Below are 14232 nucleotides of genomic sequence, written 5' to 3'. Positions count from 1 at the left end.
AGCGGCAATGTCGGATCCCAGCGTGTCTTCTCTCAAACAGCCGGCAGGTGGCGCCAGAAACACTCAGTTGAACGGACAGCCGACAATGCTGCAGCCATGTAATTCTAAAGGCCTTTATTGGCGTGGGACACATGTTTACATTCCCAAAGCAAGTTAAATAAACAGACAGTAAACATTACACACCTACTGTATATAGCCTCTCTACTGTATATAGCCTCTCTACTGTATATAGCCTCTCTACTGTATATAGCCTCTCTACTGTATATAGCCTCTCTACTGTATATAGACTCTCTACTGTATAGAGCCTCACTACTGTATATAGCCTCTACTGTATATAGCCCCTCTACTGTATATAGCCTCTCTACTGTATATAGCCTCTCTACTGTATATAGCCTCTCTACTGTATATAGACTCTCTACTGTATATAGCCTCACTACTGTATATAGCCTCTCCACTGTATATAGCCTCTCTACTGTATATAGCCTCTCTACTGTATATAGACTCACTACTGTATATAGCCTCTCTACTGTATATAGCCTCTACTGTATATAGCCCCTCTACTGTACATAGCCTCTACTGTATATAGCCTCTCTACTGTATATAGACTCACTACTGTATATAGCCTCTACTGTATATAGTCTCTCTACTGTATATAGCCTCTCTACTGTATATAGCCTCTCTACTGTATATAGCCTCTCTACTGTATATAGCCTCTCTACTGTATATAGCCTCTACTGTATATAGCCTCTCCACTGTATATAGCCTCTCTACTGTATATAGCCTCTCTACTGTATATAGTCTCTCTACTGTATATAGCCTCTCTACTGTATATAGTCTCTCTACTGTACACAGCCTCTACTGTATATAGCCTCTCTACTGTATATAGCCCCTCTACTGTATATAGCCTCTCCTGTATATAGCCTCTCTACTGTATGTAGCCTCTCTACTGTATATAGCCTCTCTACTGTATATAGCCTCTCTACTGTATATTCAGCATTTCACTGTAAGGTCTACTACACCTGTTGTATTCAGCATTTCACTGTGAGGTCTACTACACCTGTTGTATTCGGCATTTCACTGTAAGGTCTACTACACCTGTTGTATTCGGCATTTCACTGTAAGGTCTACTACACCTGTTGTATTCAGCATTTCACTGTAAGGTCTACTACACCTGTTGTATTCAGCATTTCACTGTAAGGTCTACTACACCTGTTGTATTCAGCATTTCACTGTAAGGTCTACTACACCTGTTGTATTCAGCATTTCACTGTAAGGTCTACTACACCTGTTGTATTCAGCATTTCACTGTGAGGTCTACTACACCTGTTGTATTCAGCATTTCACTGTAAGGTCTACTACACCTGTTGTATTCAGCATTTCACTGTAAGGTCTACTACACCTGTTGTATTCAGCATTTCACTGTAAGGTCTACTACACCTGTTGTATTCAGCATTTCACTGTAAGGTCTACTACACCTGTTGTATTCAGCATTTCACTGTGAGGTCTACTACACCTGTTGTATTCAGCATTTCACTGTAAGGTCTACTACACCTGTTGTATTCAGCATTTCACTGTGAGGTCTACTACACCTGTTGTATTCAGCATTTCACTGTGAGGTCTACTACACCTGTTGTATTCAGCATTTCACTGTGAGGTCTACTACACCTGTTGTATTCAGCATTTCACTGTAAGGTCTACTACACCTGTTGTAGTCAGCATTTCACTGTAAGGTCTACTACACCTGTTGTATTCAGCATTTCACTGTGAGGTCTACTACACCTGTTGTATTCAGCATTTCACTGTAAGGTCTACTACACCTGTTGTATTCAGCATTTCACTGTGAGGTCTACTACACCTGTTGTATTCAGCATTTCACTGTAAGGTCTACTACACCTGTTGTATTCGGCATTTCACTGTGAGGTCTACTACACCTGTTGTATTCAGCATTTCACTGTAAGGTCTACTACACCTGTTGTATTCAGCATTTTACTGTGAGGTCTACTACACCTGTTGTATTCAGCATTTCACTGTAAGGTCTACTACACCTGTTGTATTCAGCATTTCACTGTAAGGTCTACTACACCTGTTGTATTCAGCATTTCATTTTAAGGTCTACTACACCTGTTGTATTCAGCATTTCCCTGTAAGGTCTACTACACCTGTTGTATTCAGCATTTTACTGTGAGGTCTACTACACCTGTTGTATTCAGCATTTCACTGTAAGGTCTACTACACCTGTTGTATTCAGCATTTCACTGTAAGGTCTACTACACCTGTTGTATTCAGCATTTCATTTTAAGGTCTACTACACCTGTTGTATTCAGCATTTCCCTGTAAGGTCTACTACACCTGTTGTATTCAGCATTTCACTGTAAGGTCTACCTACACCTGTTGTATTCGGCGCACGTGACAAATAAACTTTGATTTGATAATATGATCCAAGGACATGTTTTCCTAGTGGTTTATCTCCTTGATGGTTCAGATCTGGAGAGAGGCTGGGCTGAGCCTAGATCTCTACCTACCAGGATCCACACCACTCCCTAGAGCTCTGTGACTTTGCCCTGCTATTCTACCAGGATCCACATCACTCCCTTAGAGCTCTGTGACTTTACCCTGCTATTCTACCAGGATCCACACCACTCCATTAGAGCTCTGTGACTTTACCCTGCTATTCTACCAGGATCCACACCACTCCATTAGAGCTCTGTGACTTTACCCTGCTATTCTACCAGGATCCACATCACTCCCTTAGAGCTCTGTGACTTTACCCTGCTATTCTACCAGGATCCACACCACTCCCTTAGAGCTCTGTGACTTTACCCTGCTATTCTACCATGATCCACGCCACTCCCTTAGAGCTCTGTGACTTTACCCTGCTATTCTACCAGGATCCACATCACTCCCTTAGAGCTCTGTGACTTTACCCTGCTATTCTACCAGGATCCACATCACTCCCTTAGAGCTCTGTGACTTTACCCTGCTATTCTACCAGGATCCACGCCACTCCCTTAGAGCTCTGTGACTTTACCCTGCTATTCTACCAGGATCCACACCACTCCCTTAGAGCTCTGTGACTTTACCCTGCTATTCTACCAGGATCCACATCACTCCCTTAGAGCTCTGTGACTTTACCCTGCTATTCTACCAGGATCCACACCACTCCATTAGAGCTCTGTGACTTTACCCTGCTATTCTACCAGGATCCACACCACTCCCTTAGAGCTCTGTGACTTTACCCTGCTATTCTACCATGATCCACGCCACTCCCTTAGAGCTCTGTGACTTTACCCTGCTATTCCACAGTTCTATATTCTGGTGTTCTATCTATTCTACTGTTCTATATTCTGGTGTTCTATCTATTCTACTGTTCTATATTCTGGTGTTCTATCTATTCTACTGTTCTATATTCTGGTGTTCTATCTATTCTACCGTTCTATATTCTGGTGTTCTATCTATTCTATTGTTCTATCTATTCTACTGTTCTATATTCTGGTGTTCTATCTATTCTACTGTTCTATATTCTGGTGTTCTATCTATTCTACAGTTCTATATTCTGGTCTTCTATCTATTCTATTGTTCTATATTCTGGTGTTCTATCTATTCTACTGTTCTACATTCTGGTGTTCTATCTATTCTACTGTTCTATATTCTGGTGTTCTATCTATTCTACTGTTCTACATTCTGGTGTTCTATCTATTCTACTGTTCTATATTCTGGTGTTCTATCTATTCTACAGTTCTATATTCTGGTCTTCTATCTATTCTATTGTTCTATCTATTCTACTGTTCTATCTATTCTACTGTTCTATATTCTGTTGTTCTATCTATTCTACTGTTCTACATTCTGGTGTTCTATCTATTCTACTGTTCTATATTCTGGTGTTCTATCTATTCTACAGTTCTATATTCTGGTGTTCTATCTATTCTATTGTTCTATCTATTCTACTGTTCTATCTATTCTACTGTTCTATATTCTGGTGTTCTATCTATTCTATTGTTCTATCTATTCTACAGTTCTATATTCTGGTGTTCTATCTATTCTATTGTTCTATCTATTCTACTGTTCTATATTCTGGTGTTCTATCTATTCTACTGTTCTATATTCTGGTGTTCTATCTATTCTACTGTTCTATATTCTGGTGTTCTTTCTATTCTACTGTTCTATTCCATCATCCTCTACATTCTAGAGTTCCACCCACGTCCTTCTCTTTCTCACTGGCTGAGTGGCTGGTCAGGTGATCTTCAACAAGTGTCCACTTGTTTATCTCTCTGGGGATGTTTTAGACCTTCACAAACATTCAATAACATACAATAACATTCAATAACACACCCCTTCTCTCTTGTCAATATCTCAGTCTCTCTCATGACCTAGGCTACACCCTACTGTTCACCTAAATGTTTGCGACAAAAACAGTCCCTCTGTCTCTTCCTACACACTCACACCGTGTACGGTGGAATTCGGAGTCGATAAGGGGGAGGGGCCTTCATTGCCCCCTATCTCACGGTTCCAGCGCAACACTCTTCCTGCAGACAACATACACACTGCACGAGGCGCTTCGCTCACACACCAGCAGCACGTCGCCACAGCTGTAGCAGCGCTGCTCAGTCTCCGGGGGCTGTGGGAGATCCGAGCGAACAGGGAAGCAGGGCCCACGGGGAGTCGGGCACCCAGCAGTGGGAGGCTTGGCAGGAGTCAGGACATTCACACCGAGCGAACACCGGGGGGAAACCGACACTGAGAGAGGAAGACGGGAGGGAGGCACCTTCTGAAAAAGGCACACAACTCTCTCTTTCCTCCTCATTTCAAAACACTTCCGCGTTAAAATGGCTGACCGCGAGCAGGGCAGCAGCGACGGAGAGAGCTCGAGCACCGGGGGATCGGAGCGGCGGGAGAGCGGGGCCGCGAGGGGCTTCGCGCGCCAAGGAGCTCTGCGCCAGAAGAACGTGCACGAGGTCAAGGACCACAAGTTCATCGCGCGCTTCTTCAAGCAGCCCACGTTCTGCAGCCACTGCACGGACTTCATCTGGTTAGTGTGCGTGCGTGGGGGATGTGCGTGTGCGTGTGTGTGTGCGGCGCGCAGGGTACAGGTGATTCACTTGCTGCTGAATGACTTCAGAGACAGAGAGACGCATGAATTGCTAACAAGAGATATAAACACACAGCCTCCAACAACCGAATGGAACATGGTTGTATAACCATTCATCCGCCATTGTTAGTGTCCTATGTGTGGTCAGACCCACCAGAGACAGATACTCAGTCTATCGACCATTCTACCGCATCACACACTGACTCCAGGTGGTTGGTGTGTGTGTGTGTGTCTCTGTGTGTGTGTGTGTCTCTGTGTGTATGTGTCTCTGTGTGTGTGTGTGTGTGTGTGTGTGTGTGTGTGTCTGTGTGTGTGTGTGTGTGTGTCTGTGTGTGTGTGTTTGTGTCTCTGTGTGTGTGTGTGTGTGTGTGTGTGTCTCTGTGTGTGTCTCTGTGTGTGTGTGTGTGTCTCTGTGTGTGTGTGTGTGTGTGTCTCTGTGTGTGTGTCTGTGTGTGTGTCTGTGTGTGTGTGTGTGTCTGTGTGTGTGTGTGTGTGTGTGTGTGTGTGTGTGTGTGTGTGTCTCTGTGTGTTATGTCTGATTTATCTTGTGTGTGTGTGTGTGTGTGTGTGTCTCTGTGTGTGTGTGTGTCTCTGTGTGGTGTGTGTGTGTGTGTGTGTGTGTGTGTGTGGTTAGAGGGGGGTCCATTCAAAGATGTTAGATGTGTCTCTGTGTGAATGGGGGTCAGGTAGACTGGTGGTTGAGGGGTCAGGTAGACTGGTGGTTAGGGGGGTCAGGTAGACTGGTGGTTAGAGGGGGGTCAGTAGACTGGTGGTTAGAGGGGGGGTCTCTGGTGTTAGAGTCAGGTAGACTGGTGGTTAGAGGGGGGTCAGTGGTGGTTAGTGGTAGACTGGTGGTTAGAGGGGGTCAGGTAGACTGTGGTTAGTCAGGTGACTGGTGGTTAGAGGGGGGTAGACTGGTGGTTAGAGGGGGGGGTCAGGTAGACTGGTGGTTAGAGGGGGTGGTTAGAGGGGGGTCAGGTAGACTGGTGGTTAGAGGGGGTCAGGTAGACTGGGTTAGAGGTTAGAGGGGGGTCAGGTAGACTGGTGGTTAGAGGGGGTCAGGTAGACTGGTGGTTAGAGGGGGGGGGTCAGGTAGACTGGTGGTTAGAGGGGGGGTCAGGTAGACTGGTGGTTAGAGGGGGTCAGGTAGACATTTAGAGGGGGGTCAGGTAGACTGGTGGTTAGAGGGGGGGGGTCAGGTAGACTGGTGGTTAGAGGGGGGTCAGGTAGACTGGTGGTTAGAGGGGGGTCAGGTAGACTGGTGGTTAGAGGGGGGTCAGGTAGACTGGTGGTTAAAGGTAGACTGGTGGTTAGAGGGGGGTCAGGTAGACTGGTGGGTGGTTAGAGGGGGGGTCAGGTAGACTGGGGGGGGGGTCAGGTAGACTGGTGGTTAGAGGGGGGGGTCAGGTAGACTGGGTGGTTAGAGGGGGGTCAGGTAGACTGGTGGTTAGAGGGGGGGGGGGTCAGGTAGACTGGTGGTTAGGTTAGAGGGGGGGGGGGTCAGGTAGACTGGTGGTTAGAGGGGGGTCAGGTAGACTGGTGGTTAGAGGGGGGGGTAGACTGGTGGTTAGAGGGGGGGCAGGTAGGGGTGGTTAGAGGGGGTCAGGTAGACTGGTGGTTAGAGGGGGGGGTCAGGTAGACTGGTGGTTAGACTGGGGGGGGGGGGAGGTAGACTGGTGGTGGTTAGAGGGGGGGGGGTCAGGTAGACTGGTGGTTAGAGGGGGGTAGACTGGTGGTTAGAGGGGGTCAGGTAGACTGGTGGTTAGAGGGGGGTCAGGGGGTGGTCAGGTAGACTGGTGGTTAGAGGGGGTCAGGTTGGTGGTTAGAGGGGGGGGTCAGGACTAGACTGGTGGTTAGAGGGGGGTCAGGTAGACTGGTGGTTAGAGACAGGTAGACTGGTGGTTAGAGGGGGGGTAGACTGGTCAGGTAGACTGGTGGTTAGAGGGGGGTCAGGGGACTGGTGGTTAGAGGGGGGGTCAGGTAGACTGGTGGTTAGAGGGGGGGTGGTGGTTAGAGGGGGGTCAGGTAGACTGGTGGTTAGAGGGGGGGGGTCAGGTAGACTGGTGGTTAGAGGGGGGTCAGGTAGACTGGTGGTTAGAGGGGGGGTGGTTAGAGGGGGGGTCAGGTAGACTGGTGGTTAGAGGGGGTCTGGTAGACTGGTGGTTAGAGGGGGGGGTCAGGTAGACTGGTGGTTAGACTGGTGGTTAGACTGGTGGTTAGGGGGGGTCAGGTAGACTGGTGGTTAGAGGGGGGGGTCAGGTAGACTGGTGGTTAGGGGGGGGTCAGGTAGACTGGTGGTTAGAGGGGGGGTCAGGTAGACTGGTGGTTAGAGGGGGGTCAGGTAGACTGGTGGTTAGACTGGTGGTTAGAGGGGGGGGTCAGGTAGGGGGTTAGAGGGGGGTCAGGTAGACTGGTGGTTAGAGGGGGTCAGGTAGACTGGTGGTTAGAGGGGGGTCAGGTAGACTGGTGGTTAGAGGGGGGTCAGGTGGTTAGAGACTGACTGTGGTTAGAGGGGGGGTGGTTAGAGGGGTAGACTGGTGGTTAGAGGGGGTCAGGTAGACTGGTGGTTAGAGGGGGGTCAGGTAGACTGGTGGTTAGAGGGGGGTCAGGTAGACTGGTGGTTAGAGGGGGTCAGGTAGACTGGTGGTTAGAGGGGGGGTCAGGTAGACTGGTGGTTAGGGGGGTCAGGTAGACTGGTGGTTAGAGGGGGTCAGGTAGACTGGTGGTTAGACTGGTGGTTAGAGGGGGGGGGGTAGACTGGTAGAGACTGGTGGTTAGAGGGGGGTCAGGTAGACTGGTGGTTAGAGGGGGGTCAGGTAGGGTGGTTAGAGGGGGGGGGGTCAGGTAGACTGGTGGTTAGAGGGGGGTCAGGTAGACTGGTGGTTAGGTAGACTGGGGGGTCAGGTAGACTGGTGGTTAGAGGGGGGGGGGTCAGGTAGACTGGTGGTTAGAGGGGGGTCAGGTAGGGGGTTAGAGGGGGGGGTCAGGTAGACTGGTCAGGTAGACTGGTGGTTAGAGGGGGGGGGGTCAGGTAGACTGGGTAGACTGGTGGTTAGAGGGGGGTCAGGTAGACTGGGTTAGGTTAGGTAGGGGGTCAGGTAGACTGGTGGTTAGAGGGGGGTCAGGGTGGTTAGAGGGGGGTCAGGTGGTGGTTAGAGGGGGGGCCTAGTGGTCAGGTAGACTGGTGGTTAGAGGGGGGGTAGCCTAGTGGTCAGGTAGACTGGTGGTTAGAGGTGGTTAGGGGGGGTCAGGTAGGGAGGGGGGTCAGGTAGACTGGTGGTTAGAGGGGGGGTTAGAGGGGGTCAGGTAGACTGGTGGTTAGAGGGGGGGTAGACTGGTGGTTAGAGGGGGGGGTCAGGTAGACTGGTGGTTAGAGGGGGGGTAGACTGGTGGTTAGAGGGGGTCAGGTAGACTGTGGTTAGAGGGGGGTCAGGTAGACTGGTGGTTAGAGGGGGTCAGGTAGACTGGTGGTTAGAGGGGGTCAGTGGTTTAGAGGGGGACTGGTGGTTAGGGGGGGTAGCCTAGTGGTTAGAGGGGGGGTCAGGGGGGTTAGTCAGGTAGCCTGGTGGTTAGAGGGGGGTCAGGTAGCCTGGTGGTTAGAGGGGGGGTCAGGTAGACTGGTGGTTAGAGGGGTCAGGTAGACTGGTGGTTAGAGGGGGGTCAGGTAGCCTAGTGGTTAGAGGGGGGTCAGGTAGCCTAGTGGTTAGAGGGGGGTCAGGTAGCCTGGTGGTTAGTGGTAGTGGTTAGAGGGGGGTCAGGTAGCCTAGTGGTTAGAGGGGGGGGGGTCAGGTAGCCTAGTGGTTAGAGGGGGGGGGTGGTCAGGTAGCCTAGTGGTTAGTGGTTAGAGGGGGTGGTTAGAGGGGGGTCAGGTAGCCTAGTGGTCAGGTAGCCTAGTGGTTAGAGGGGGGTCAGGTAGCCCTAGTGGTTAGAGGGGGGGGTCAGGTAGCCTAGTGGTTAGAGGGGGGGGTTCAGGTAGCCTAGTGGTTAGAGGGGGGTCAGGTAGCCTAGTGGTTAGAGGGGGGTCAGGTAGCCTAGTGGTTAGGTCAGGTAGCCTAGTGGGTAGCCTAGTGGTTAGAGGGGGGTCAGGTAGGGGGGGGTCAGGTAGCCTAGTGGTTAGAGGGGGTGGTTAGAGGGGGGGTCAGGTAGCCTAGTGGTTAGAGGGGGTGGTTAGGGGGGGTCAGGTAGCCTAGTGGTTAGAGGGGGGGGGTCAGGTAGCCTAGTGGTTAGAGGGGGGGGGGTCAGGTAGCCTAGTGGTTAGAGGGGGGGGTCAGGTAGCCTAGTGGTTAGAGGGGGGTTAGGTAGCCTAGGGGGGTAGCCTAGTGGTTAGAGGGGGTCAGGTAGCCTAGTGGTTAGAGGGGGGGTCAGGTAGCCTAGTGGTTAGAGGGGGTTCAGGTAGCCTAGTGGTTAGAGGGGGTAGCCTAGTGGTTAGAGGGGGTCAGGTAGCCTAGTGGTTAGAGGGGGGTCAGGTAGCCTAGTGGTTAGAGGGGGGGGGGTCAGGTAGCCTAGTGGTTAGAGGGGGGTCAGGTAGCCTAGTGGTTAGGGGGGGTCAGGTAGCCTAGTGGTTAGAGGGGGTCAGGTAGCCTAGTGGTTAGAGGGGGGTCAGGTAGCCTAGTGGTTAGAGGGGGGGGTCAGGTAGCCTAGTGGTTAGAGGGGGGTCAGGTAGCCTAGTGGTTAGAGGGGGGGGGCTCAGGTAGCCTAGTGGTTAGAGGGGGGTAGCAGGGTTAGCCTAGTGGTTAGAGGGGGAACGAGGCAGTTAACCCACTGTACCCCATCATTGTAAATAAGACTGTGTTCTTAACTGACTTCCCTCGTTAAATCAAAGGTTCCAGACACAGTTAACTGTCTGTTGTTTTGTCAGTAATGTGGATGTTGGGTGTGTTTGGACCCCAGGAAGAGCAGCCAATGAGGATCCCTAATAAATACTACCACAATTCCAACGTCAGAAAGCCGTGTGTTGTAGAGAGGACATTCCTTCATCAGAGTCCATAATAAACCTCATGTTATAGTACTATAGTAGTCTATATATATATATATATGTTGTAGTGAGGTTGTATGTGTTGTAGTGAGGACATTCCTTCATCAGAGTCCATAATAAACCTCCATTTCTCTTCACAGGGGGTTCGGGAAGCAAGGTTTCCAGTGTCAAGGTAGGACTTCCTGTTGGCCTACTATAGTAGTCTATATATAGGACTTATCTATGGGCCTGTTGGCCTACTATAGTAGTCTATATATAGGACTTATCTATGGGCCTACTATAGTAGTCTATATATAGGACTTATCTATGGGCCTGTTGGCCTACTATAGTAGTCTATATATAGGACTTCCTGTTGGCCTACTATAGTAGTCTATATATAGGACTTATCTATGGGCCTACTATAGTAGTCTATATATAGGACTTATCTATGGGCCTACTATAGTAGTCTATATCTAGGACTTATCTATGGGCCTGTTGGCCTACTATAGTAGTCTATATATAGGACTTATCTATGGGCCTGTTGGCCTACTATAGTAGTCTATATATAGGACTTATCTATGGGCCTGTTGGCCTACTATAGTAGTCTATATATAGGACTTATCTATGGGCCTGTTGGCCTACTATAGTAGTCTATATATAGGACTTCCTGTTGGCCTACTGGCCTACTATAGTAGTCTATATATAGGGCCTGTTGGCCTACTATAGTAGTCTATATATAGGACTTCCTGTTGGCCTGTTGGCCTACTATAGTAGTCTATATATAGGACTTATCTATGGGTCTACTATTGTAGTCTATATATAGGACTTCCTGTTGGCCTACTGGTCCTACTATAGTAGTCTATATATAGGACTTCCTGTTGGCCTACTATAGTAGTCTATATATAGGACTTATCTATGGGCCTACAATAGTAGTCTATATATAGGACTTATCTATGGGCCTACTATAGTAGTCTATATATAGGACGTATCTATGGGCCTGTTGGCCTACTATAGTAGTCTATATATAGGACTTATCTATGGGCCTGTTGGCCTACTATAGTAGTCTATATATAGGACTTATCTATGGGCCTGTTGGCCTACTATAGTAGTCTATATATAGGACTTATCTATGGGCCTGTTGGCCTACTATAGTAGTCTATATATAGTCTATGGGCCTGTTGGCCTACTATAGTAGTCTATATATAGTTATCTATGGGTTACTGTAGGCCTAGTCTATAGTAGTCTATATAGGTTATCTATATCCTAGGGCCTACTATAGTAGTAGTCTACTATAGCAGCCTTATCTATTGGGCCTGTTGGCCTACTATATAGTCTATATATAATACATCTATGTAATGACTAGAAATCTATTCCCCACTTATCTATGGGCCTGTTGGCCTATCTGTTGGACTTCCTGTTGGCCTGTTGGCCTACTATAGTAGTCTATATAGACTTATCTACTGGCCTATTGGCCTACTGCTATTGTCTCTATGGGCCTACTATAGTAGTCTATATATAGACTTATCTATTGGCCTATTGGCCTACTATAGTAGTCTATATATAGGACTTATCTATGGGCCTATTGGCCTACTATAGTAGTCTATATGGTAGGGGCAGCCTATATGTTGTAGTGTTACTATAGCAGCCTGTCTATATATTGTAGTAGGTTACTATATCCCAGTCATTATTGTATAGCAGGGACTATAGCAGCCTATATATTGTAGTAGGGGCCTATATACCACGTCTTATAATACAGATGTAATGACTAGAAATATTCCCATCATGATGGTGATCTGTTGATGATTAACGGTTAGGGGTGATGTCTGCTGTTGTCTTCTGGTCCGTCCCATCTGGTGACAGGTGGTTCCGTTGTCACGGGGAGGAGTTGGTTTGAGGGGGAGGGGCAGCGGGGGTGTGTCCAGCTGTGATGTCACGCTGTGATTGATCCCAGTCATTATTTATAGCAGGGATGGGCAACTTTGATTTGGGTGTGGGTGGGGGGGGCCGCTCATCATGATGGGTCTTTGATGGGGTGGGGGTGGGGGCCGCTCATCATGATGGGTCTTTGATGGGGGTGGGGGTGGGGGCCGCTCATCATGATGGGTCTTTGATAGGGGTGGGGGCCGCTCATCATGATGGGTCTTTGATGTGGGTGGGGGCCGCTCATCATGATGGGTCTTTGATGTGGGTGGGGGCCGCTCATCATGATGGGTCTTTGATGAGGTTGGGGGCCGCTCATCATGATGGGTCTTTGATGGGGGTGGGGGCCGCTCATCATGATGGGTCTTTGATGGGGGTGGGGGTGGGGGCCGCTCATCATGATGGGTCTTTGATGAGGGGTGGGGGCCGCTCATCATGATGGGTCTTTGATGGGGTGGGGGCCTCTCATCATGATGGGTCTTTGATAGGGGTGGGGGGGGGGGCCGCTCATCATGATGGGTCTTTGATAGGGGTGGGGGCCCTCTCATCATGATAGGTCTTTGATGTGGGTGGGGGTGGGGGCCGCTCATCATGATGGGTCTTTGATAGGGGTGGGGGTGGGGGCCGCTCATCATGATAGGTCTTTGATAGGGGTGGGGGTGGGGGGGGGCCGCTCATCATGATGGGTCTTTGATGGGGGTGGGGGTGGGGGCCGCTCATCATGATGGGTCTTTGATGTGGGTGGGGGCCGCTCATCATGATGTGGGTGGGGGCCGCTCATCATGATGGGTCTTTGATAGGGGTGGGGGTGGGGGCCGCTCATCATGATGGGTCTTTGATGGGGGTGGGGCCCGCTCATCATGATGGGTCTTTGATGTGGGTGGGGGCCGCTCATCATGATGTGGGTGGGGGCCGCTCATCATGATGGGTCTTTGATGTGGGTTGGGGTGGGGGCCGCTCATCATGATGGGTCTTTGATGTGGGTGGGGGTGGGGGCCGCTCATCATGATGGGTCTTTGATAGGGGGGGGGTGGGGGCCGCTCATCATGATGGGTCTTTGATGGGGGTGGGGGTGTGGGCCGCTCATCATGATGGGTCTTTGATAGGGGTGGGGGCCGCTCATCCTGATGGGTCTTTGATGTGGGTGGGGGCCGCTCATCATGATGGGTCTTTGATGTGGGTGGGGGCCGCTCATCATGATGGGTCTTTGATGGGGGTGGGGGCCGCTCATCATGATGGGTCTTTGATAGGGGTGGGGGTGGGGGCCGCTTATCATGATGGGTCTTTGATAGGGGTGGGGGTGGGGGCCGCTTATCGTGTTGGGGGTGGGGGCCGCTCATCATGATGGGGGTGGGGGCCGCTCATCATGATGGGGGTGGGGGCCGCTCATCATGATGGGGGTGGGGTCCGCTCATCGTGACGGGGTGGGAGCAGCTCATCGTGTTGGGGGCCGCTCGCTGGTCTGCGTACCCACATCCATAACTCCTCTTGACAGCAGAGATCATCTGTGGGGTGGAGAGAAAATGTTTCAGTTTAAAGCATGTTTGCTGCAGTGGTACACATTTTTCCACTGGGTGGAGAGAAATGTTTATTTCTGATATGATATCTGAGTGAGAGTGACTAACAAAATCAATATGGCCGCCCCCCAGACGGTAATTAGACCATGTTGCCAAGTTTAGATAGCTGGCTACCTAACTAATTTAGGGGCCCTGATTTCTAGAGATTGCATCATCAGTCGTGGTGTGTGTGTGTGTGTGTGTCTGTGTGTGTGTGTGTGTGTGTGTGTGTGTCTGTGTGTGTGTGTGTGTGTAGACTGTATAAGCAGTCCTATGAGGTAAGAAGCAGCAGGCTGCAGAGATGATACCAGTGTCTAGTCAGAACGTACAACAGACAGAGATGATACCAGTGTCTAGTCAGAACGTACAACAGACAGAGATGATACCAGTGTCTAGTCAGAACGTACAACAGACAGAGATGATACCAGTGTCTAGTCAGAACGTACAACAGACAGAGATGATACCAGTGTCTAGTCAGAACGTACAACAGACAGAGATGATACCAGTGTCTAGTCAGAACATACAACAGACAGAGATGATACCAGTGTCTAGTCAGAACATACAACAGACAGAGATGATACCAGTGTCTAGTCAGAACGTACAACAGACAGAGATGATACCAGTGTCTAGTCAGAACGTACAACAGACAGAGATGATACCAGTGTCTAGTCAGAACGTACAACAGACAGAGATGATACCAGTGTCTAGTCAGAACG

At 49.7% G+C, this 14232-nt stretch overlaps 1 protein-coding gene across 1 annotated transcript in view; it reads left to right on the top strand.

Moving 5' to 3' along the window:
- The first annotated feature begins 4491 nt into the window (after window positions 1–4491).
- Window positions 4492–14232, top strand: part of LOC121845244 (protein kinase C beta type-like) — a 108821-nt gene continuing 99080 nt past the window's right edge. The window contains exons 1-2 of the mRNA XM_042316157.1: window positions 4492–5026; window positions 10202–10233. Coding sequence (XP_042172091.1) covers window positions 4824–5026; window positions 10202–10233 — 235 coding nt within the window. The 5' untranslated portion in view covers window positions 4492–4823. The remainder of the gene's footprint in view (window positions 5027–10201; window positions 10234–14232) is intronic.

Source organism: Oncorhynchus tshawytscha, unplaced genomic scaffold (genome assembly GCF_018296145.1).
Source record: "Oncorhynchus tshawytscha isolate Ot180627B unplaced genomic scaffold, Otsh_v2.0 Un_contig_866_pilon_pilon, whole genome shotgun sequence".
NCBI classification, from domain to species: Eukaryota; Metazoa; Chordata; class Actinopteri; order Salmoniformes; family Salmonidae; genus Oncorhynchus; species Oncorhynchus tshawytscha.
The sequence above is the reverse complement of the archived record's forward strand: the minus strand, read 5'-3'. Positions and strand labels throughout refer to the sequence as shown.